The sequence below is a fragment of the Polyodon spathula genome, chromosome 10 (genome assembly GCF_017654505.1).
Source record: "Polyodon spathula isolate WHYD16114869_AA chromosome 10, ASM1765450v1, whole genome shotgun sequence".
In the NCBI taxonomy this organism is placed as follows: Eukaryota; Metazoa; Chordata; class Actinopteri; order Acipenseriformes; family Polyodontidae; genus Polyodon; species Polyodon spathula.
The window spans coordinates 27,476,853-27,504,338 of record NC_054543.1 but is presented as its reverse complement, the minus strand read 5'-3'; the positions used below and the strand labels follow the sequence as shown (position 1 = coordinate 27,504,338).

Genomic DNA, 27,486 nt, shown 5'->3' with positions numbered 1-27,486 from the left:
GTGTAGGCCTATTCATTGTATTCCAATTCACTGGACTACACCTGCTTAATTCACAAATTAGGTGCAATTGACACTGTGCTTAGCAGGTGTTTCTATTGGCTGTCTGGTCTCCTAATATATGCTTTCTAACCTATAACCAGTTGTAAATAATGTCATGCTTAAAGATGACAAAGTGCAGAGTTAAATGAAAAATGAATAGCTTCAGTAGGAGCTCGACATTTTAAAAAGTTGTAAAGTTATCGGACACATTTTATTTTTAAGGGCCGTTTTTTGGTTTATTAACTGTTAACAATTAGCTATGGTTAGTGTTAGAGCTAATAAAAACCTGATTTAATATGCTAAACATTACTACAGTAACAATTTGAACCGATTTCAAGTATATGATCTACTGGGTATTGATCATCCATAGGGCTCTTCATGTTTGATTGATCATCCATAGGGCTCTGGTATTTGATTGATCATCCATAGAACTTTGGTGTTTGCAGCTTTAGCTGGCCTATTATATATTATTATTAACTAACAGTTAACATAATGTGTATTACATGTTTATTAGCTATTTGTTAACAGTTAATAAACAAAAATCAAACAGCCCTTAAAGCATGACAAAGTTATCTATGGTTACTCGGCCCCTTTGCTCAATTGTAAGGACACCCCCCCCCCCCCCCCCCCCCCCCCCCCCCCCCCCCCCCCCCCCCCCTCCCCCCCCCCCCCCCCCCCCCCCCCCCCCCCCCCCCACCCCCCCCCCCACCCCCCCCCCCCCCCCCCCCCCCCCCCCCACCCCCCCCCCCCCCCCCCCCCACCCCCCCCCCCCCCCCCCCCCCCCAGGACAGTAAAAGACATTAAAACGAGACACTATTTAGGAAAAGACAACACAAACTGACAGACATTATGGTATATTATTCAATTAATATGCACCTTAAAACAAGGTGTTAAAATAATTATCCTGCAACTCAATGATTTGGATTTATAATAATCTGCCTGTGGTTCATTCCCTTCAACTGATGCAGTTTGGATTTGTATTAATCCATAACATTTAAAAAAAAACTACATACATTAGTAAATGCTACTGGCTTTGTTTTAGCAATATATTTAAAATAAATCTGTTCGTAGAACAATAATAATACTGTTTAAAGTTATAACACTAGTCACCTGGCTTGATAAAAAATATTTGTTTTAATAAATAAACAACAAGCAACATTTATACTAACCCGAATAGACAACAGAATAGAAAAGCTTTGAAAAAAAAAGTTTCAAGCGTCCATGCAGCATTTTGAGAATTCATATTTTTCTTTCCAATTGCGTTGTTCCTTTTAAAAGAAAGCTGAGAAACACCAATAGTTATGTAAAATATTTCAATTTGTTTGTACATTTATATTCAAAAGCAAGAGAAAGTACAAAAAAATACAAAAAGGTGGAAAGTTTTCCTGAATCATCATACCGGTATTCAAAATTTAAATTAATCAGATCTGTAAAGACGTTTGCAGGATACATCAACACATTTTATTTTGTCGTTGTATTTGCCGTTGTCGTGGTTGTTTTGGAAGTATTCTGAGAGTTGAGAGCTCCTGTCTTGTTGAGTCTCATGACCATCCTTTTGAGGTTCTTTATGTTCTTCAATAAATCCGATATCATCTTCAGAAAGTAAAAACAGTCTGAAAAGAAAGAAATCATATTCAAAAAGGTTCATCATTTTGTTTACTTTTGATCATTACAACAGCCACTTGTAGGCCTGTACCGGTTTAGATGGTTGACTGATATCTCGATTTGTTAATATTTGTTTTTTTAACGTCAGTCAACGTGTCGTTGTAGACATAGTTTACTAAATTATATATGATCTTGATAATAATATTCTACTTTGAATTAGCGGTCACAGATTCACTTGACAATTTCTTATATTTTACCAATACATAATTAATATGTTACCATTTTACCAATTAATTTACTGTAATTAACCTTGAATATAAGTTAATGCCATACTAAATGCAAATTTACACCTTTTACACTCAAGCTTTAAATGTTTTTTTTTTTTAAACTTTATGGGTTTTAACACTGCGTTTAAACAAAAACAACAAGCAAACGTACAGTATTTGTTTCCAAAAAATTACAGTGCACATTTGCTGGTGATATTGAAGCTATATAAAATTCAAAGCAGTTACGTCCTCCAAAAGCTACTTATTACAAAACAAACTTATAAAAATTACCCTTAGTGTATCAAACATAGCACTACATAGGTGCTATACTCGCTACATGGAACTAAACTAACCAGCACAGTTCATTGAAAAGAAGTTCATCTGGGATCAAACTGAAATGGCCATCTGGGGCTATATATGCACTCCATTCTAACTAGAGCCAAGAGCAGTTCCTGCATAGTAACACTTATCAAAATAATATGACCAATTACTGTATAAAACATTTATAAAGGACCTGATGAATAAACTAAATGAACTTAGTTACTGAGCCAAGTACCCAAGTGGTCGACAGAGGTGTAAACATTAAGACAATATGATCATCCTATTACAAAACTGACTAACAGCCTACATAGAGATAGAGCTTTTCTTGCTTTGAATATTTCACTTGATTGATCTGTTAAGAACACAATGTGTGTGTGTGGGGGGGGGAGTGGGATCACACTCTAAATCAATGTTTAAGAATGAGATGCAACAGATTATAAACTTAGTGTTTATATACATAGTACACTATGTGTTTTGGGATATGTATTCATAAAACATTAGCATGCCATTAATTGCATAGGACGTTTTCAGTTTAAATACTGTTACGTCAAAGCTCCATATAGTGTGCGTCTAGTATATTCGCAAACCATTGAATTAAATATTTAATTGTGTTTACAATCTGTTACATATGTATGTTTAGTAAATGAGGGTGCATAGCCTAAGAAAACAATGTTAAAAATGAACTTTAAATCTACACCAGTTTCAACATGTGCTTAATTTACTTCCCAAGCATTGCAGAATTTTATCATTTCTAACAGGTTAGTTTAGATTACAGGTAGCCATCTCATATATTTACTCTGATACACTATTTTGTCCAAAAATGGTGGGGTAAATTTAAGAACTGGTGTTCGAGAAGAGACGGGAGAATGACAGACTTGTATCTGAGTTGTAAGATCTCACACACTACCAAAGTTTATCCACACAATTACTTCATGAAATATCACAAGCAGACTATATTTGTGTCTAGTATTCATCATAATAAAAGGCCTTTACATATGCCTGCCGAAATGCAAATAACCAATTTCCTCACTTGCGAATATTGCACAGAATGATACATTAAGTTAAAAAAAAAAATAAGTGGATTTTTTAAGGGTAATTTGAAAATACTATTGCATGCACACAAATTAAGATTAAATATGCTTATCTAGTCATTTAGCAAAATAATGCCTTTACCCTATTTGAAAACTTTTCTTTCCCCTTTTCCTTATACAATAACCAATATTAGTCCAGTAATAATATGCAGATGTATGTTAAATTAAAAAAAAAAAACACACAACATTTGTGCTTATTGAGAATATTAAGGCTACACAAGTTACTAGCTTAAACGTGTGTCTACGTGATATGCATTTGACTGTTTTTTGGAATATTCAGATGCACCACACACACACACACACACACACACACACACACAAACTTGTCAAATACCAAAGCTTGGATTTATATTAAATTATTAAACAATGTGTTTGTAATATAGTTACATACAAGAATACAAATTAGTAAAACGTGTGTATTGTGGTCAAAGTTTTTAGCTTAGTAAATCCTGCAACCTAAGCACTGCCAAAAAATCAAATAAATAAGTAAATAAATAACAACCCACCCACACACACTCAATATGTTTAGTTTATTTTACTTACAGTCTCTTCAGGAAAACGAAAGCCTACTCCAAAAATAATGTTAATGGGAATTTAGACAGGCCTCATGAGATATTCTTTGATCAGCAATTAAATTCTGGTTTACGTTTTCTGCCCAATCGCATGCTATTGTATTTCTGTGGTTAAGGTCACGGGAAAGCATTCAATTATACACCATAATTATACATAAGGGACTGGTCATTTTCAATCTTGCTTGGTACAGTTTATACTGCTCTCAGGCCAGTACTTTCCAAAAATACCCATGCAGTTAATGGTATGGCTGTAGGTTTAGAATACAATACTGACTTAAAAAGTGCAAACTGTGTGTTGCTCCAAATTATGTAAGTGGTATAGAAACGCATGCTTCTTTCCTAGGTGTTTATTTAGGCCTACATAAAAACCAACATTTTACAACAAGACACTGATTGACTGGTGTGTGCTGAGTCTGGGCACTTCATGTATTGTTTGTGTTGAAAACACAGCCTGAAAACCTGAAAACGCGAAATTTATCAATTATCCAAAACGATTAAAACATATCATCTATAAGAATGTTCTATAGAATGTAACACTTTTTGTGTAAGAATTAAATATACAATGTTATCATTTATAAACAAGTGAGTTTTCATGAAATGTGTATGAGAAAAGCTTTAACAAATAACAAGCAAGTGTTACCGAAATAAACATTATGAAAGATTGCAGAGTAGGGTCCATAGAAATTCCAACATATGTTTAAAATCTGTTGCATTCGATCCATGTTTAATCATTAAACATCGTTTTTTTTTAGCGAAGGGCTCATGTATCCTAATATAATACACTATAAATCAAGATTCGTGTTTAAGATTTAAATGTAAATTTTGTGCAACATTTTTGTTATGTTTACAGTGTAATGCTCATTTGGCAACAGTAGTGTAAAACAATTAAAATACACAAAAATGTGTTGAAGAATAAAACAAACCTGTATGGAACACATTATAAACGCATCGTTTACAATGCATAGCGTGCGGTGCGCACTATCATTTAATTTAGCAGTGGCAATCAAGTCAGTTTTTCTTTAGTTTTGGTCAATGTGGCTTGGCTTTATTACCGACTAAGGATAGCAACTTTACTCAATACTGGACGATCTATCAAGTCTGTGCTTTAAAAAAAGTGCTGCTTTCTACTAGGCCATTGATTTCTGAACTGCTTTCTGTTGCAAAGCAACCAACTCAATTTATATTTTAAACCACTCTGTATTTTAGTATTTTGAACACATTCCTGTCAAAAAGTAGTCGAGAATCTTGTGTTTTCAATATGACCCCAACTGTGGCTTATCAAATGCACGCCCCTCAGTAAAGGCGAAATTATACGAATAACGGTAAACTGGCTACTTTAGTATTTGGGGAGGCAAGAGAAACCAGGCAATATCTTATTATAATTTAGCTCGTCTAAAACAGGACATATGTTACACAATAGCTACAGATCTATTCTGTATGTGCCAGTTAAGTAGCACTGTGGTTTATCCATAGTTTACAATTAACCAAATTCAAAAACTCCCAACCTTGTGCACTGAAATTACAACAAGAACGATGTTCCATGTGTACTGCCCATTATTTCGAGGTAAGTCACATTGTTTAGCAGCTGAAACATCGGGCACAGTTGTGTCTGCTGACGTTTGGAAATCGTAGCGTACTGTGGCTCCACAGCAAAGACCTCCATTATTGTTTATAAAGAAAACAAAATGTATCAAAGCAGTGCATTAGCTTCAATTAGAAATCATTTACTGACAAACTGAAACTGTGTAAAGCCGAAACAATGGCACGCATTCCGATTGTCATATTGTTATGTTGCATCTCTGTCTAATTATGTTGCATTTTTGGTATACATCTGTTAAAATACAACATTATCAACTGGGTGCGCAATAGGATTATACAGATAGGTAGGCTATTGCAAATGTTGGTGCTCTGTAGATGTTACGCGTACCTTTACTGCAGTACAACATTTAACTACTGAAATTTTACAATATTTTCCAATAAAAACAACAATAGTAATCCAACGTTAAATGAGAACCCTGAAAACACTTTTCCCCAAACCATCACTCGTACGTTGACACCTACCCCTTTGGCATAACATGAATGACTTTGTGGCTAGTGGGATGCAGACATTGACCAAGCGCCTTCCATCCGCCACACTGAAAATGCGTAACTGAGCCGCTCTTGCGCCACATAGCTGCAACTGGACATCTTGCTGTCCATCTCGTCGCTTTGCAGGACCTGATAGAGAAAGTCAATGTATCTGGAAGCCAGCTTGAGTGTCTGGATCTTACTGAGTTTATCGGAGGGCAGAGTTGGGATAATTTTCCTCAAGGATGCAAAGGCTTCGTTGAGGGACTGGGTTCTTTGCCTTTCTCTGACATTAGCCAGGACTCGCTGGTTTTGGAGTTCTTCGTAGGACTGGGTGGTGCTGGGACTCTGCTTCTTTCCCCTCTTCCCTGGACTGTGGCTGCTGTCTTCACTAAACTTTTTGCTGCATCTCCGTTTCTTTCCGAATCTTCGCTGTTGTCTGTCCAACTCCTCCTCACTGGTCTCTAAACTATCCACAGGGGATACGGGAGAACTTGAACTGTCTTCCATTTCTTCCCGAAAGAAATGCAAAGAGAAGGGTTTTCACTTTGAAATCCGTGATTAGAGAAATATCATTGCAATTCAATTAAAGTATAGAGATGTTTTTTTTTTTGGTTTTTTTTGGTTTTTTTTTTAATGCCCAAGATTAACCCGATTTTTTAAAAAGAAAAAAAAAAGATTTGGCAGTCCTTTCTTTTAGAAATTCTGTATCCTTTTTTTTTTTTTTTTTTTTTTTTTTTTTTTTTGAAACTTTAGCCGAGTTTCAGATCCTAAATAGTTGTCTGAATTGAGGGGGTGGCAGCCTTGGACTCCAATTGGCTGGCTAATATTGCGGGAGGGGTCAGTTTAATGTTACAGTTTATCTGATTGATTTGCCTAAGAGGCAGCTGATGAGCAGTATTAATAGAATTATTATTATCATTATCACAATAAAGAAAAAGTCCACCAGAAATAAACATTTAGCCTACAAGCAGCACTGATCTTAAAAGGGAAAATAAACGTGACCATGAAATTGTACGATATTTAAATTGTTCTTTTGAAAAATGTGTTTCCACTAAAGACATATTATTATTATTATTATTATTATTATTATTATTATTATTATTATTATTATTATTATTATTAGACTGGTGTATTATATTCGATGCGAATGTTGATTACTTTACCCATAACCTCTCAGTACTGAGTCATTTACCAATACTCGCAGTTTGTAATATACAAACTCTTAACAATAATACCAACAACAGTAGATTTTCTGGTTTCCCAGTGAAATCTAAATTAAACCTATATTATTTGTCTCAAAACAAATACGGAGAATATGTAAAATGCATTACATTATTAAATGCATGCTTCCCCTCCATCTCTGTATTTCATACCAGTTGTTATTTTTTTATTAATGCAGACCTGTGAACTCTCCCTTATTTGCCGGGACTCTCCCGTTTTTGGACACTTTTCCAGGACACCTCATCGGACAGATTTATTCCCGTATTCTGCTCAAAACTCTACTGTTAAATCCCTTTATTATGTAAGCCAACTTTAATTTCTGCAAAACGCATGTACTTTACTGCAATCCCCGTCTGTACCAGCAAGCTGTGGCAGGCATGCATTCAGTGCGCGAGGCAAGCTGACATAGTTGCCCATCTACGATGGCTGCGCGTGCAATAAATTTCTCGTTCGGTAAAAAAAAAAAAATATATATATATATATATATATATATATATATATATATATATATATATATATATATATATATAATTTGGTCCAAAAGTTTCAAGCTTCTGGACTGGAAGAGTGTCTCAGAAATCTTAAACAACGGTGGGTCGCAGCATTAACAAATGCTTTAGAAAAACTTAAAACTATATAATTTTTTTTAATAAAAAAATACATTTAAATTCTCTTAATTAGATTTAGATTGTAAATCTGATATCACTATATGTGTATCCTAAAGAACTCGAGTCTCATCTGAAAAAAACAAAACAAAAAAACAACCATGTCCTGTGATAGAACCAGGCAGGTTTAAAAACACCTGAGAACACCTTCTACCAATGAAAAATAATCTGTGTCCCTACTACTCCGTGTTACTGCAGAATAGTTAGTACTGATAATTAATAACATATATATATATATATATATATATATATATATATATATATATATATATATATATATATATATATATATATATATATATATATATATATATATATATCGGATAATATAATCACAGAAGTGTCTTTACGGGCCATTATTTATCTAAAAATTCATTCAATGTATCTGCATTTTATATAATTGTTTTAATATTATATCAAAGGAATTGGTTTCACGTTTTTTTAAACAGAGAAATAAGACACCTATGAGTTCTATGAGTAATGCATACAAACCACCTGAGCGTTTCAATTCTGTACTATGCTTGAAGACATAAGTAGCGCAGGTTCTGTTAAAATGCGTAAGCATTTCCCATGGGTTATTTTAAACAACTTTAGAACTATTACTTCTAAAACCCCTTAGGTTTTCAATAAAGTTCTGAAAACAATACCCTTTTTTTACAGTAAGACAATTCTAAGCTCAAATATCAAATATCTTGATAAAGTAATCTACAATTCTATTTTTTCCCTGCCTAATTCATTACAGCACAGGTGAAATATTGTAAATATGAATTAATATTTTATTATAGTTATGACCTATATTAAATAGCAATAACATTTATTGTAGCAGAATAGTATGGAAAGCTGTCCTTTATTTAGACTTTCTCGATATAATTTTTTTTACAATGGCCCACGTTCAAAGCAGGACTAATTGTTTATGCAGCACCTGCAGTTTAAAGTAAAATGCCTTTATATTGTTAGAAAAGAAAAATAGAAAAATGAAAACTAATGTTGTCTGAGGTTCTTTTTTCTCAAAATAATTTGATTGAGTTCTACAGCCCCTGAAGCTCCCATATTTGTTTCAGACACACACACCGTAATTGTGGCATAGGTTCTATTCCTTCTGTCTTCTTACGACGTTATTAAGCTATACAATGCTATTATTTTAATACAAGTGTTGAATGTCTAATTTGATACAACTTTAATTGTATATTGTTTTGGATTAAAAATATAATTTAGAAAGGCCATGACATTGTACACAAGACCATTTTTTTTTTTTCTTTTTTTTTTCCTCCAAACTGTTTATTTAGTTGTCGGCACATGTGGAAATTACAAAAGAAAATAAGTCCAAATTGCCTCATGTTTTATGCCTTAAAGCTTTGATTTATCACAACATTGAGTAAAAGCAGCAGTGAATGGAAGCCAGATATCTTATACAAAACGTGAACCTCAGTGTAACAATTCCATCTTCACCTACATTACAGCAGGCCTCCATGTTGCAAGTATTTGCAGTTTTTAAAACTATGTCTCTAAGATTCCTTTTTTTTATTTACGAGGTGTTATATGTTTCTGTGGAAAAACTTTTAAATGTGCACACTAATTTGAACTGGAGGGGGTACAGTTATGTGAAGCCAGGACAGGTCTTTGATATTAAAGGCAGTCTTTAAAATAGAGTCCTGTCTCTCAGGGGAGTTTCATTGATTACATAGTTTAATAATCACCATTCGCTAATGTTCAGTGATGTCTTGGCAGTGAACATACAGAGAAAGAATAATTACTGCCTGTCTGGCAAATGTCAGGGAACATTCAATTTGTCACTTTGGGCCCCATTGTGAAGCAGTTTGTCCTAAAATTCTTAAAGGAATGAAATCATTTCAATAGTAGCACTTTAAAAAGACCCGATTTCACAGTATAATCTTCACAGTGTTATACATGCATTCTTTTTCAGTTATAAACATTTTACCTTACCTGAAAAGTGTTCGGGCTGTGTTTTGCCATTCTTTGGTTTTCCCATTTTGGAGAGACCCATCTTCTTCTGGGTTACCTAAGCAAATCCTTTGTATATATTTGTCGAAATAAAAATCCAGTCATCAAAGGGAGATCTTAAGAACCTTTTCAGAAGACTGCAGGAATCAAGATGTACCTGCTCTCTGCAACAGAAATAACCTGTCACTCAAATACTGCACCTTGTGAGTGGAGAGAACAGTAAGCCGAGCAGCTACTGTCTGTACAAGTTAGCTTGGGGGAACTTTTGAGTGAGAATAATAGATGACTTATCTACTGACTTATCAGAGTAAACAGATACTACAAACCTACAAGGAAACTGCAGTATGTACAATAAAAATAAAGTATATTGAGGACAAAATGTGGCTTCAATAGGGGGTGGCCTTACTACTAATGGGACATTGTTGAACATCTGTCAAAGATCTTATTAAGATATGAGTTAGTTTACTTCTGTGCAGACTGTTCTGATATATTGTGCAGCTTTTATTATTTTACTTTTTAAATCTCAAATTAACTGAGTTACATTATTTCGCACCCCCGTTTTAAGGAAGTTTGCAGCATGTTTATGGTGATTTGTGACTGCCGATGGTGGTCTGAATACAGGAGTGGCCTCAGTATTGAAGGTGGCTTTATATTGCATGAATAAAAGCAAAAATTGTGACTATTAAAAAAGTTTATTGTGAGGTGACTTTTTTACTGAGGGAAGGAGTTTTTGCAGGAATATATTTGGAAATACTCAATTGGACATGGATTTTATCTTTTTGAAAAACAGGCGATAAATACTTAAAATATGGCCCTGTATATTGTATCATTGGGCATTTAAAAGTTCCAGATAAAACATAATTTTAAAAACTAAAAGGAAACACTCACAAAAAATAATTTAACTGTGTCTTCTTTTGGCTTCAAAACTGAACTCTGAAATAATATTTAAAATCTAACAATTTGATCCCAAAACAAGGTAATACTACAAAACTAATTATATCCTCCTTTTATGGTTTTATAATTCTTATCCTGGATATATAACTAATTTATAAGATACCAACAACGTCAAATTAATCCAAATAAATATTGCTTCACATTGTCTTCAATTGCTGCTTCAAAAGTGTGGATGTGATTAGTATGAATACTTTAGTCCACGGTATGGTGTTGATTGCTTTTACATTAATGCAAATGTGTTTTTCATCTATGCTACACAACTATATCACGTAAAAATACAGGGAATTATTTGCAGTAGGACTCCCATTGTAGCAGTTTAAACCATCCCATCTTACAAAATACAAAAAAAAAAAAATTCTACAAAAGCAAATGTTAAAAATTAAGCAATATACACCTGGTTAACTGTTACAGTGGATTACTTGACAAAGGTAAATAAATAACTTAGATGTCTAGTATAAAAACATGATACTGGCATTGCTCTTTCAAGTAAAGACTTAAATCACACTAACATTAATGTGCAAGAGAACAAAACAATTGCTGTATCCCTTGTTTGTATTGCATCAATACATTTAACATATTGTTTTCCAATAATTGTTTTGATAAATCATCTGGAAATACATCTCTCAACTTTAGCTTGAGTGTTCACCAGTTGAGTTTCTTGTGAGCATCACAATGTTTTTTTTTTTCTCTTTGGATAGACTATAATGCTCTTAAATGAAACCCTTTCGCCTGTCGAACACTGTGGAGTATAAACTGAAAAATGCATTCCCCAGTTGATTTAGGACTTGCGATGTGTGGATATAAATATCAAAACAACTATGCTGAAAAATAGAATCTCCAACACAGGCAACACGGTATACAGCAGAGTAATATGTTTCTTCCAAGGTCTGCAGGGTGCTCAGAACATAGTAACATTTAAAAAGAGCATTGCCTCCAGTGTACTGCACATTAAATCAGCAGGCTACACCTTACCAGACAGATGCAAGTACATATTCCAGATTAATGTTGCATTAAAATCACCTTTATTTTTTATTTTTTTATATAAATAAACTTTCACACCATGTTCTTTTTCCAGGGATTTCCTTATGTTAAGATAACCCAGTTTGCTTTACCCAGAGGTTGATCCTGTCTTACGTTCTATATAGGAAAGTTTGCTTTGGGATATTTGCTAACTTGTGAGTGGGAGTGTTATTTTGGAGAGTGCTTGTGAAATTTCTGAAGCACCCATAAGTCTGATCCCTTTCTTTTCAAGCACAAACAGTCAAATAAATGGTCTTGTACGCCCTCCACTTAACTACAGTAGTTAACATGTTTATATATTCAGTGCACTGTCACTTTTTGGAGACCAGTTTGCTTTAGTAATTCAGGAACATAAAATACAAGTTAAACAAGTCAAACATACCCTGGATGGTGCACCATAAACACCGGTGTAGTTCACATCATTTCAATAAAGTCTTTCAGTCTGTTTACACTTGTCAATGAGCATGTACCCAAATGCCTGTAGCATTTCACATCTTTATCAGTCCTGGACCTTTGTTTTGACCTCAACAATGCTCCTTTTTAGGTGACCAAATAGATGGAGGTGACATGTGAACAGTGGCAAACATTGTCCTGCAGCAAAAGGACATAAATGGACCAGATCCTGTACCATGTACAGCCCAGACCCTATACCTTCCCCGGGAATTTCAACTTATTTGGTCCACTGACTGATCACCTTGGTGGTGACAGATTTAGGACTCATGAGGGAGTGCTTTTAAAAGTAGATGCAATATAAAGAACCACCCACCCCCTGAATTTATGGTCCTGATTTGCAGTTCTCACTTTAATTATTTAGGGTATATATATATATATATATATATATATATATATATATATATATATATATATATATATATATATATATATATATATATATATAATAATTTTCTAATGTTACATACGTTTTCGAGTTTTGAATTTGAACTCTTAGCGCGAATACAGTTGTGTATGCTTTTGCCTGAGGAATTACAATGACCCTGAAAATAAGGAGTTAGAATCTTGTAAGGGATTATGAAATATTAGCTGTGGAAATACCATAGCAGTGGCAGTACGCAGTGGCAAACACAGCTCCCTGCACAGGGATGCTAATAACTGAATCTTTAAAGTTATGGATGTTAAAGTTTACATTTAGAGAGACTAAAAGAAACAAAAAAAAATCATATGGATGTATCTATGTTAAATTTTACATTTAGAAATACTAAAAGAAACAAAAAAAATCAATGACAAATGTTTCGCCTAGAAGTCTTTTGCAATGTCTTAAATGTTTGTCACTGAATTTAAGTATTTCTAAATTCAGCTCCAGTGTTGGGGAGTAACGCATTACCGTAATCGGATTACATATAAGTGAAATGGTTCCATTGTTTAGCCAGGTAACAAAATGTGGGAATGCATTACATTTTGTATGATTTTTTAAAATGTATTTATTTATTTATTTAAAGGACTACGGCACATGCATAATGTGGCAGACAGAGAGTAAAATCTTACATGTCACATGAACAAGCTTTTTATACCATCTTATTAGAAAATAGTGTCAAAGGAAGAAACAAGTGGGTTTTATACAATATTTTGAGCTGTAGTCTGACCAAACCGAAAAAAAAAAAAAATCTCTGTAAACTCTGAGTTACTGTAACTAATTAAAATTTAGTTTAAGTAACTTGTAAATGTAACAGATTACTTTTTAAAAGAAGCATCCACAACAGTGTTGAGTACTATTGAGTGTTTAAAGTGGTTTGAAAAAGGTGCCAGTATGCACACACACACACACACACACACACACACACACACACACACACACACACACACACACACACACACACACACAGGACGCTGGTGGGGGGTTGGATGACTTTACTACATTCAGCCAGAGCTAGGATTATGTCTTGTTTTTAAATGCCATCTACAATTTATTAAGCTTTTTTTTTTAAAATGACTTGTTAGTGTTTTAATGTTATACAATGAAAACATTACAATTGTTTTACTGTCAATTATTTTTAGATTACCATTAAAGACCTATAGAAAATACTAGTTTTAAAATCTTTTTTTTTTTTTTTTTTTTTTTAATAGAAGTGACTGCTGTTGAAGTTTTGGGGAGCTTCCAAGCATGAATATACTACATGCTACCCATGGGAGGGGCTCATGTAACACACTTAATAAACAGTATTTCATTTATTTGCATCACAAAAAAAAAAAAACTTTTGAAAAAAAAACATCTGCTATTTATATTTCAGATATTGTTGTTTACATAATTAATGCTTTTGCTCTTATCCAGACATTGAAGATCCTGGCTGATGAGAAGTTTGCTGATTTAGTTCAGGCTCTGTGCCTACTTTTGATATTTTTGTATTTGTCCAAACTGTCAGAATCACCACTCGTGATTGCTCAGTCTTAGATTGTTTGGCTGGCCTAGATTTCTTTCTTCATTCTGATGTCATAAAACTATTACACAAAAATAAAACAGACAAAATTCAACACGAAACATATTAGTAGGATTTGATGATTTCCAGCACACATAAGTAATGCATAATATTCGCAAGTTCAGTAACCTACAGGAGAAATGCTTCTGGAGAATAAGGGCATGACCCGAGGTGAAACATACTCAGCAGGGCTCTATGTTTAGATTTTTAACTACTGGCCCTTCTGGCCACTGAGCTAGTGTTTTTACTGGCCCGGATGTAATTTTATCTGGCCCAATATATTTATGTATTTTTTCATGATGGTTTTTATTTTCAGTATGTTTCTAACTGTGTATGGTAACCAAAGAGAGCGCATGTCTCAAAAGAAAGTAGCTAAATGAAGCCTTTCAATATATATGTTACTTCAGCTATTTAACATCTATATAGCAAGTGCTAAAAGAAGTAATCCAAACTTGGATAACATTGAAATTAGAAAGATAATTTAACGTTATGGTGACTATAAAGATATACTAAATGTTAAGCACAACAACGCAGTGACTAATAAGAAAAGGCAAGATACTTGGAGTTGGAAAGGAGTTATTTTTTAACTCTGGTCTGTAGTTCAATGTAAAACATCACTGTTGACTTTCTGTGGATGGATGGAGTAACGGCAACATTTGCATTGACCATTAAAGTACAACAAGGGATACTTGTTTGGAATTATTTACAGGTTACTGAATAAACAAAGTAACTTGACTTAGATTCATCTGATGTCAGTACTTGATGGCTAGTAGTAATTAATAATGTTAAACTGTTGTGATGTTGGAATGTATTTTCTATTTTGGCCAGGTTACAATATTTACACTAAGATTATGTTATAAATATTATTTGTTAGAATTAAACAGATGTAGAATATTTAGGTTGCTATATGATAGGTGTTATTTTATTCTAAATACAGTACAGCAAAAGTTATTTGGTGGTTTGCGCAATATTATGCTACCGTTGCTTTAATTGGAAAAGATACGCGCTGTGACGTTGCTGCTCATTGAGTTCGGTGTATTTTAATTCAGTAAACAAAATAATAAACTTGTGCCTAAGGAAATAGGGCACAGAGTGAAGAAATCTCGTCTTGGACACTGTTTAAACACTTTGTGAACCCGGCTAAACTTTACCGGCGTACACTGTTATGCTGTCTGCATTTGCCTTTTAATCTTGGTAGCGTAAGGGGCCAGAGTTCGGGTAATGGAATACACAAAAAGGTTGCACCTGTGTATTCAAATAGGAAACTATAAGAAATTCCCATCCCTAATCCTAACTATAGACAAAATAATAGCAATCCAGAGCGTTGTCGCTTGTGTCGCCTCTCCCAAGTCAGCGCCAATCTTGCTGAGTGATACCAGCGAGTCCTGGAAAGATTGTGAACGGCATTTTTGACCTGAATACATCGGATCCCAAATCAAAGTTAGACAATTCGATCGCGTATCTGGGTATCCATCAGGACATCTTACTGTGAGACTGGATATGATGTAAACGAAATGTTGAATTAACAACAAATAAAGCTGCTGTTGTATCTGCAAGTCTGGGAAACTGATGCCAAACAAGGCAGAACGTTACTTTTTTCCTCCTATATGTCATAATGATGCCTCCACTCTAAATGTTCGTCTTCATTTTTTTTCATAATTACATTCTTTATGATTTATTGATTTCAGCTCTTTCCTTTTGGCTTATTGGATGTTTGGTTGTAAAAACCCCGATTTGTAAAAGGTTTGCCGCGGGAACAAGTACCAACACAGGACTTCGGTACGTAGTCTCAGATTCTGACTGTACAACATATGACGCGCGGCGGGGAAGTTAGGATTAATACGTTGTTATGTATTTAAAAACTGGTTTGTAAATTTTCAGTTTTTTGACACACTTGCCCATTTTCCTGGATTCATAAAACAGAAGCCATATGCACTATTGTGGCAAAGTGGCTAGTGGAGGGGAACAGGTGTAGCGGTGATGAGATGCAGGAGTGACAGGCAGACAACAGTTTGCAGTGGAAAAGGTGCTTTTATTTATAATCCAGGTCTGGTGACCGTTAAATAATAAATCTCCGGCTATACACAACAATGTGTAAAGCGCGGGGATAGCAATAATAGGGCACAGCCCCGAACAAAAACAAACACACGGTCACCAGTCCTGGTTGAGTGCAATTATGCTGGTGGTCAGTGCAAACACAGGTATTTCGTGACGGTGGTGCAGTAGTGATCCGGATCGTGCTGATCCTCGGTGACAGCTCCGGATTTGTGCTTCAACTGTCTGGTGGTGCAAAACACGGACAATTATTACACAGAAAAACACAAAACACGTAACCCGTCTTTTCTTTTAATAATGAGAGCTCCTCTCTCGGTCCATCTCTCTCCACGTGTTTACCCAAACGAAGGAAAAGATCCGCGTTACCCTGGCCCCTATATGTAATCCCGCATGATATCGAGGTAAACGGTTGCAGCTGCATTATTACTTGTAGCTTCCTCTCGTTTACCTTTCAAATCAATATGGTCTTACAACAGAGTCTCGCTTCTTTCCAGGCTGACCCACTTCCCTGACCCGCAAACAAACTGTCAGGCCAGCCCTTCCAGATACTTCTCCTCTCATTCTTTAGCGCCCTCACAGGTCGGGAGGAAGATTCATCACCATAACTCATATCTCCGTCACAGCTATATATACTATACTAGTTAAATGTAACCGGCCCAGTCGGGCCTATGGTGCTTCATAACTACCGGCTCCTGGCCACCGGGCCATGGTTAATGTCGAACCTTGTTACTCACTCTGTGTAGAGACACTAAAGTTTTTTTGTTCGAAACTAAAGGTCCTTTTTTTTTTTCTTTTGCCAGTATGCTGTAGTACTAGCTCCATGAATGCAGCATAAGTAATTTGCTGCCTGCTGCTCTTAATTGAGTATCAGAATACCTGGCCAGGTTAATTTAATTCTCTGTTCAATTGTTAAACAAGTCATTTTGTTCTCATTTTTAAAGTGGGCCTTTCAGATTCCATAAGGTAAAATTAGGTGAAGCTATTTCAATTTACTGTTAACTTTTGGTGGGGTTTATCTCTGCACTGGACTTTCTCTCTTGTTTTAACTGAGGATATTTTCTTTAATTGCCTCGTGGACATTCTATTTAGATTCAGGTGTTTTCCTTAATTGCCTTTGCAAAGGTCTTATTGGGCTTGATGTATCATTAAGTCTAAGTATTTTAATTGGTGGCTCTTTAAATAGGACTATTACTTCCGGGTAGGGAGGTTGGTTCCTTTTTTGCTAGGGTGGTTCTTTTTCAGGTGTGGTTTTTTGTGGATGCAGAGTGTTTGAAGAGGGAGTTTGTTGGTCTGTAAAGGAGAAATCAGGAAGTAATAATCTTTTGGTTGTTAGAAACAGTATTTTCTCTAATCTGCCATTTTTCCAGTTTAAATTAACTAGTTATCTAATCTCCTGCCAAACTGAAACTATCCACGTCATTCAAATTGTTTATATGGATCCTAAGAGCAACAACAGTGACTAATCCAGTTGTCATCATCACTTTTTGTCTTCTTACCTGGTTGGAAAATTCAAGCTCTACAGGGCCAAGGAAGAACTGGGTGAGACCCCCTAAGGGGGAGGAATCTTATTTTCTTTTCTGCTGGATTATCTGGGCTGTTCCAACTGTTTTGGAGTATTATCCTTTTTGTTTATTTATTGGGGATTAACGAGCACCCAGCACTGAAGTTTCATTTTTGTTTTGTTTTGTGTTTAAACTTTTCTGTTTCAACTAAATTCACAATACGGATTGGATAATATTTTGGGACTTTTAAAGTATTGGTGGTTGTTTCATGGACATTTTTTTTTTTTTTATAAAGACTGCCTGATGGACTGTGGTAAACATTTTGAAGTGTTCAAATGCTGTCTATTTAAAACTCATGTACTCCAAATGTTTGATCCATCTGTCTCAAGTATAATATTCCACGCATATCCAATAACATCTGCTATTTGAACTCTGTTGTCTTCTGGTTTAATTGTCTTCCTATGTTCTATTTGTTGTAAACAATCCTGACTTACCCCGCAATTTTTCTTGGTTCTGTCGCACAATCCTACTGCTTTGGAGACTTATATTGTTCAGGGTAGTTTATTATTATTTCCATCAAAAAATACTAGTTACTGGACATTGCTTAAGGATTGGGTTTCTTACAATGCCATACTGTCAGTTTTTTTTTCCACTGGTATGCATTCTGGCGTATACCGCGCCACTTTATAACCACTGGTAAACAATGATGGGACTTTAGAGACAGTACATACAGAGGGTGCTCATAGCGTAACAAACATATAAATTGTATAAAATTGAGAGATAAATGGATGGATGCGATCAGTGCTAAAATAGTCCCAATGTTTTTAATGGACCCTAAAAGAAACATGGTTACTACTCTGTTTCTTTTATCGTGCAGACAATCTTTGATTGATTACACTCACGGTAGTATATAAGAAAGCTTGGGAAATGTATGCATGCTGGAAACAAATAAAACATGTCATTAAATGATAAACAAACAAACAAAAATAAATGGTTGGGAAATAAAGTGTGGAGTGTGGATTATGGGTGAACTTTTGAGAAACAACAATTTCAGCATAGAGAATCTGTTATGAATGAATGGCACTGAATGAATGAATGATGATTATTGCAATTGCAGATTATTTATGAACTGTGAAGAGCACTCAGGGCCCGAATGAAAGATAAATTTGGCCTGACGTCTCGTCCGTGGGTACCCGATGGTTAGCTGCGCGAGGCCGGCTGGAAAAACATGAACAGTTACAGCATCCCAGTGTCGCAGATAGGAAGTGACTATGGGCCACCTCCCCCAAAAAGACGAGCCCGGCAAACCATGAATGGAGAATAATAATAAATAATTAACGCACCCGACAATGGCGAGATAAAATTGGCCAGAGACCTCATCCGTGGGTGCCCGACTAGTACCTGCGTGAGGATGGCTGTAAAAGCATGAACAGTTACACGCATACCAGTGCCGCAGATAGGAAGTGGCTGTGGACACCTCCCCACAAAAAGACGAGGCCGCCAAATCATGAATGAATGAATAATAAGGTCAAATCATGAATGAATAATAACGGCAGCCCTTCCTCCAGGCTCTAAGCGGTCAACACCTGTTTCAGCCTCCCAGCGCTTGACTGAGCAGCCAAAAACAAAAAGAAACGACATGAAAGAATAACACACCTTTTATGCGCTTGCTGAGGATGTATTGGTTAGGGGCAGATTCTCCTTTGCAGAAAAGCAACGAAGTTTACAATTCCCATCCCTATGGGGACCAGGCAATTTTGTAAACAATTAATGATATAAAAGTGGATACAATATATATTTAAAATAGATAATGCATACAGAACATGAGATGGTTGGTTTGTCCCCAAATACAATACAAAGGAAGTGGAAACTTCCATCAAATTATTTTTGGTGAGCCATCCCAAAGATTTGGCTTATTTGATTGTGAGCCATCTCACAGTCAAATAAGCAAAAAACAGCCTTGGAAAACATGACTAAATAATAAAAGTAAAATAAAAACAAACTATAAATCGCACTCCAAAGGCTTGGCAGAACAAATAGGGTTCAGCCATGACAATAGGTTGCCAGGAATCAGCATTTCTGATGATCCCTGGCAAGCATTCTAAAGAGCCCAGAGCACTGTGGGAAAAACTACAACTTCCTAGCGTGACACACTTAGACACTGGTGAAACCAGCAGCCCTGAATGTGTCGATTGCAACTGGCAACCAGGGTTATGGATGGAGCAGTTATGAGAGTTAAGTAGGTCCAAGACACAGACATGCTTTAAAATGTCAGCAACAGAATTTTAAAAGTGATGCAAAAACTAATAGTAAGCCAGTGCAGTCATAGTAAAACAGGCATAATATGTTCAGTCCTTTTAGTACCAGTGATAATTCTTACTGCAGCATTTTGAACAAGTTATAACTTATTGACTAGTTGAGCAGGCAACCCAGTAAATAGAGCATTACAATAATAAATATGTGGCAACACATGCAAAAACCAAAACCTCAGCATCATGTAAAGAAAGGTATGTATGAACCTTTGCCAGGATTGTGCAAGATTACAAAATGTGTAAGTTTTACACAGCATTTTTGAAGTTTTCCCCAGGGTTCTCTATGCATTTACCCATGCCATGTTTATAAATATGGTTTACCATACCTTGTTACTCTTTACACTGCTTACCTTTGCTTTATCATAGCAACACAAATTGTGTCAGTCGTTGTTTCAGTTATTGTTTAATATCCTATAATGTGTATTCTGTATAACTCGATTGTTATTTTTGCTAGTTTATTATTTGCATTAGTTTTTTCATTTTTTGTATTGTTATAATTTTTTGGAGAAAAAGATGGGAGGAAGAAGAGGAAAGGGGGAGGAAAAAGGAGACAGCAGCCGCTGCAACAGCCGCAGCAAGTCTGCCTCACCTGCCTGTGGGGGGAGGAGTGGTGCTTCAACTGTGGGGAGCCCTGGCACGTATCCCCTGGCACCTTCCCCATATGACAGGAGGAGGAAACTGAAGGAGAGGTGAAGAGGAGGCAGAGAGAAAGGAAGGCATGGGAGGAAGAGTGGTGCACAAACTGCATGCACTATGGGCATGAGGAGCACCATTGCCTGGAGGTCTTCCAGGACACGATCCTGGAGTGGGAGGAGCCCGAACGTCCTGCGCCTGAGAGGGAGGAGCCCGAATGTACACAGTCCAAGAAGGGGGAGCCGCACGAATTACTCCAGACCCCTCTTCCGGGACATTGAGACTGAGGGGGAAGGTGGCCATTGGGGTCAGGTGTGCTTCGCACAAGGAGGGGGATATGTGCCAGGGCGGTAGGAAAGCCCTGTTGTACACGACTTTGTTGAAACTGCAGATACCTTTGTTGTTGTTCGTCCTTCAGGTTTGACGTCACCGCAACGCCGTTTCCTGCCACAGCTTAAAACAGGTAAGAAGTCAAGAAACTAAATAGAAGGAAAACGTTCTGCAAAATCAAAAACGTGCCCGGTACAATAAGTCACCACACCTTCATCCCATCAAAAAAAAAAAGGAAAATCTGTATACTTTATTTTTTTTTTTTTTAATAATGACAGAACTGATTTAAGCAGCCTGTCAACTCACAGTATAGCTATTCAAAACCATGGACTGTATATTGCCTTTGATGGGAATGGTAGATAATGTTTGACATTTTACAAAGAGCATCATGACATTCAAATTAAAATCGTACACCCACATGGACCAGCACCAAGCAATAGGGACGACACCCGTGGGGTGTTCAATAGTCAACATCCTGTGCCAAGTTCCACTGTCTGCCCTATCAATATGTTTTGTCAGATTCCCTTTTTAGTTAGAAAGCCAATTAACAGAGGGTGTGCCATCATCCTGAAACCAGGGACAAATGAATTACACAGAGATAAACACTTTATTGAAAACATAATAGATGTTTACAACTCTATAGATGTTGATGCGCTGGGGAGAACGCATTGGGTTGATCCACGGAGACAGCATCGCAGCCAATGTGTGTGATGATGCGCTGGGGAGGCAAAATAAGCTGATCCCTGGAGCCAGCATTACACTTCATCAATCAACACCAGACAGGAAAATATCTACAACATCAGATGGAAAGCAACGTAAATGGATGGAGATGAAGATGGATCACATTTGTTTACTGTAAAGCTACGTCTTAGTTGGTGCTTATCTTGGCAAGAGCCGAGTTCAAATCAACATAGAGTTTAACATCTGCTCTCATGTAATGGAAATCTTAATTACAAACTTTAGAAAGGTTAGTAAAATTAACTGTGGTACTAAAGCCAATTGATTTTTTTAGATGTTAAAATACTATATTACACCTTGAAACTTATTTGAATGGATTAATTAACTCCTTCCCTCTTTCTTTCATGCACACCCGTGTTTAAACACATTGTTTACACTTCAACCGAGAGCAAAAGTGTTAATCTGACATTTCCTCGAACTAGCAGAGTACACTGATTTGTACAAACACTGTAAATAAGTCACCTTTCTCCAGCTCAGAATGTGCTCAACTAACTGATGTGACAAACTATGTGGTTTGTAATTTGTAATACAAAGCAGAAAAGTGGAGCTTCAGAAAAAGCAAAATGAACGGTAAAACAGTGTTGTTTGTTCCGACTTGAAGGGAGATGTATAAGACACATTGACATATAGTAAAACTGGTCTAATCCAGCCCCTCTACAAACAGGCATTCTCTATTACTCAGCATTATGTTTTGGTCCCGATCAAATCCCTGTTAAAATGAATGGTGCAATACCCTCTACAATCCAGAACCTGTCTATTCTGGAATACAGCTTGATTTGTAATTCTAGTCTGCCTCAATTCAACTGAAATATGCAGTACAGTACAGTGTCATGAAATGTTGTAGAAATATGCACATGTCCTGAGGGTATGGTACTGTTAAATCCTTGTTTACTTAAAAGTAAAATTTATGCAATCCTTCAATTACAGGGTATACCTGGACAGTACTTTTTGCACTGTAATTGTTTGAGGTGTTGAAACAGCTTTTATTTAAACCTTTATTTTGTTTAGATAACAGTATGAAATATTACAGTACCTCTGTAAACTACAACACTTTACAATCCAGCAGTTTTCTGGTCCCAGATGATGCCGGAATAGATCGGCTTTACTGTACTGTTCATTCTACTGAATTGTTTTACAGTACCTGTCTCCTACCAGACAGCAAAAAAAGTCCATAACCATTGTAGTAGGGCACTGGTTTACTACCACAGTATTACATATACACTACAATTCCATTTATTAGAAGATTGATTGTTTTTACCACTTCTACGATCGTGGAGAGCAGATGTGAGGTCCTAGGAAAACACGTAATTAATTGGTATGGACTTAAACCATTCTATCCTTGGGAAATTTAAAGTGGGATCAATACAGTATGTGGCGGCGCAGTGGTGTGGTGGGTAACACTGCTGCCTCACAGCTCCAGGCTTCTGGGTTCAATTCTGGCATCAGGGGTCTGTCTGTGTGGAATTTGCATGTTCTCCCCTTGTTTGCGTGGGTTTCCTCCAGGTACTCTGGTTTCCTACCAAAGACATGCTGCCCAGGGGAAGACTGGTAGTCCTGCCCTGTGTCTGCAGAGTTAGGCTCACTTTAACCCTCTATGGGATTAATGGCTGGATCAATGCATCATTGTGACCGAGTCTCAGGTTTTAAAATCATTCTGAATTTCATCTCTGTAGTAACCTTGATGACAAGGTACATTTGAAATCCTATTACATGCATTCATACATGTTTCACAAGGGAGGTTGTAACAGCTTGAAACATTTAGTTGGGTTTAATAAGATGCAGATTTTGTATGCGGCCTGTCAAGATGTGTGTTTGAAGAACCACTTTCCTTATGCCAGGGGTCCACAAAAATTCCTAATTCCTTTCATATTAAAATGGAAGAAAAATGAAATGATCCGGAACACTTCCATTAGAATTCACAGGTGCTTGTCTGCCAACTGTCATTTTTTAACAAAAGCAGCTTAGCTTTGAAATTGTGTAACCTGACTCAGACTAAGGAACAGTGACCATGTTATTGATAAATAGAAAAAAAGAGAGCTTTACCAAGGCCAACGAACCTGAAATCAACTTAATACTGTTGTCTCGTAATGCCATTATTGGTAAAGGTCGAAAGGCAGTTTGCTAATGCATTCCAGAAACACTCATTTTAAAAAACTCATAGCGGAAACGTATTCAAATGTCTTTTTATTCCCCACAGGCTCTATTCTTACAAAAAAAAATAAAACAACAAAAAAAAACAACAACCCCACGACCAAGCCAATTTCTTCTTTTACACCCAGTAACTCGAGAGCGGGTGTCAGCGACCTCTGGAGGACAAAGGTTAACCCTGTAGGTGTCCGTTTGAGCTTATCAAGCACATGACCAGTAGGGTCCACTGTAGCACAATTCAAAGAAACAGTCGCTTCCGGTTTCCCCCCCTAACCCAGCCTGTTCCGACAAGATGTTCAATACTGCACAAACCCTATCTGGCTTCAGTAGAAACCCTAACCAAACTCCCACAACCTGGACTGACATAAAAGAATGAACGGCCAATAGTGCTCAATCATGAGCCATCCAGGTGGCACACAAAAGGAGGCACACAATTTTTAAAATACATTGTCAGCTATTATGGAGCTAAAGATGAGTGCTGGAAGTACTAATAAAAAATATGAGGGAGTGTGAGCTAGCCAATGTTTTATGTTACAGTCCCTATTTTTGTGATGCATATAAAATTTATACTATAAATGTGTTGACACATTTAGCAATACAAGAGCACAGCTGGAATGTGGCAGTCTGGTGTGGAAGTACATAGCAGAAATAGATTTTAATTGTGAAAAAATCTGTATAGATCTGATAATGTATTCACTTCACACATCATTGCACTTTTATTCCTTTTGGAACATCTTGCAACGTTTCAGGGAAGTGACTGGAATTGATTGTTGCTTTAATAAAGAAACATGTGCTATAAAATGAATTATTACAATAGTATGCTTTTGTTTGCATAGTTTGGACCGACTACAATATCAGAAAACAAGTTTGAGAATACCTTGCAATAGAAATCTGAATCAAGAACCAAACCCATAATGATGATTTACATATTCAAAAAGATAAAACACTTCAAATAGACTTCTTATTAAAATGTATGGGACATCTGAAGGGCACAATTGTATATTTCTTTTTCCCACAGCATGTGTTAATTTTATTTGGAATGGCTTGAAGAAAAATGTTGAACTTTGAATAAAAAAAAAGTTGGTGCTTTCAGAACAGAAGACTAGGAAACAGGCAGTACTAATTATATACACTTCTGACCTATTTGCCAAGGTTCCATACAATGTAGCGCCAGCTTAACTGAATCATTAGCCACAGATGTCATGCACAGTTGAGGAGGACCATTTCCAAACTGTGCTGTTTGCTTTGCCAATTGGAGCAGTACAGGGTTAAGAGTACGTGAATCACCTAATATTCAACTACAACTTAACTCCCACTACATTTACTAGCTATAAATCTAAATATAAATCTTCTATATAAGCCCTATTGAGATGCCACATCATCTGTCAAGTGCACATAACCACTTATAAAACTTATAGGGGGTTTTGAGGCAGAAGAAGCTGCTGAGCGCATACTTCCTTTTCTTATCTCTAAAACAAGCCCAAATGCAGTTTAGAAGATGACACTACAGACCCCCCCACCACGCATGACTGCCTCGGACTACACCATCTCTGCTAATAGAGCAGGGCTAGGGCTTTTAGCGCAGGGATATTAAGCTTGGTTTAGACTAATAAACTACTTAAAGGGTTTTTTGGTGTTACAACCTAAAATACATGATACATCCAAAAAAAAAGATTTACAATATTGATTTAAATGGGACAATTCTCCACCAGTAGAGGATGAATTCCTGCTAAATCAGCCAAAGTATAATTATATTAATATTACACTAAGCCCTTTCTAGAACATAGCTGTACATTACCAGCAAAACATAAGGGCACTTCATTAAAGCAGACTGATTACTTGTTGGTGCTAGCCCTTACTTCTATAAAAGACACTCCAGGTGATCCAGCCTATGTTAAATATGTCTATGATGGACAAATGGATTGAGGAGGCTCCTAAACACAGAAATATATATGCGCAACAGTACTTAGAAAATGTAAATCAGAAGCCATACCACTCTTCAAAATACAGCAGTTGTATTTCTGGATCCCACAGGACTAACCTGGACCCATACATACCATTAATAGTAAAAATGAGATAGATGGTGAAAAGTAAATGATGTTTACACAACTATAACTATCTGGCACATATGAAGCATGGATACTGTTCAGTTCTCAAGGATGCTAAGATTTTTTTTTCCCTACATTTCTGGCACACAAAATCAAGCGGTGTTCAGTGTCCCGAATAGACCGCTAGTTTGTCTATGCCTAGCATGCCGTTGCTGTGGAAACCTGCTGTTTCCTTTAAACTCTGGTATGCCACCCCACAGGAAATCTGCTAAATAAGTGACTTTATTATAAGCACTTCCATACCAGTCATATTTCACTTTATATCAATAAACCGTCTCCAGATTTCTGTGATCCTGGCTCCAACATGCACAGTACAACTCATTTAATGCCACAAAGTTGCTGTGGGGTCTGCAGGGGGAATCCAGTTATTCCACAGAAGTCATTTCTGCCTGAATTGACCCCACTATTGGGATAAGTCCTACAATGCGCCGAGTTCCCAATTAAATTCAAAATACCAACGCGGGGATTGGAAATCCTAAACTCAATGGGGTCTTGCTTTTGATGTATGGGTATTGGAATTCTAATATATTTTCTAGACTATTACACTTTAAATTCTTGGTAAAACCTGTTGAAAAAATAAATAGGGAATACACTATATAAAATAAACATTTGTTTTCCTCAGTCATAACCACGCCTTCTATTATTTGTGCAGACTTTGATCTGTAGAAGGGTAAGGTATGAGGCAAGGGTGGCTAACAAAGGACTTTTTCTTTCATGATGTAAATAAGTGGCAAGTGTATTAGGTCCTATATTAATAGGATCCTATTAATTAATTAATTAATTTTGTGTGTGTGTGTGTGTGTGTGTATATATATATATATATACACACACACACACATTTTTGTAGTTATTTGAGAAATTTCTAGGTCATACAAATCAAGTATGTATGTATGCACGATACCATATATTTACCAAGTGTGATTAATCTGGTATAATTTTTATACTAAAATAAATGTATGTATTTATTTATAGTATGCCACTGATGCCACCTTGGCTCTGATCAATGCATGGTCTTGGCATGGAAGCAATATGGGCTTGTATATTCCAGTCTCCTGGAATCATTACACGTTTTGCATTGTTATTACAACATTTCAATCATATTAATAGATAATGTGACATAGGCAATTTTGATGCAGACTTAAAAGGATGGCAACTAGTAACAGTGTTCTTAAAGGGGATGTCACTCAAGAGGTTTGTGTATATCTCCACCCAAAGTCCATCATTCAATGGTATACAGTAGGGGTTTGTCACCGTCCTCCAAAATCACAATATTTGACTAGTGCACAGGCCAACGAGAACGCACCGAGGTATCCAGAAATACCTGGCATTAGTATTTATAGCTGTATTTGTTCATAACTGGTTCATAAGACCCAACACAGCAGGGAATTGTACTTGTCAAACTGGGCTGCAATTCCTTACAAATTGCACAATATAGTTTTGTT

At 36.3% G+C, this 27,486-nt stretch overlaps 1 protein-coding gene across 1 annotated transcript; it reads right to left on the bottom strand.

The window, feature by feature from the left end:
* Nucleotides 1-1,154: 1,154 nt before the first annotated feature.
* On the bottom strand, nt 1,155-6,677 carry LOC121321506 (twist-related protein 2-like). The gene is made up of 2 exons (XM_041260490.1): nt 5,956-6,677; nt 1,155-1,652 (listed from the first exon to the last, which is right to left on the bottom strand). Exon 1 carries the CDS (start codon nt 6,469-6,471, stop codon nt 5,986-5,988), a length of 486 nt encoding a protein of 161 aa, XP_041116424.1. The 5' UTR covers nt 6,472-6,677; the 3' UTR covers nt 1,155-1,652; nt 5,956-5,985.
* Nucleotides 6,678-27,486: the final 20,809 nt, after the last annotated feature.

Bases quoted from the DNA above. Each gene is read 5' to 3' on its own strand.
- LOC121321506 (XM_041260490.1), bottom strand. From the start codon at position 6,471: ATGGAAGACAGTTCAAGTTCTCCCGTATCCCCTGTGGATAGTTTAGAG.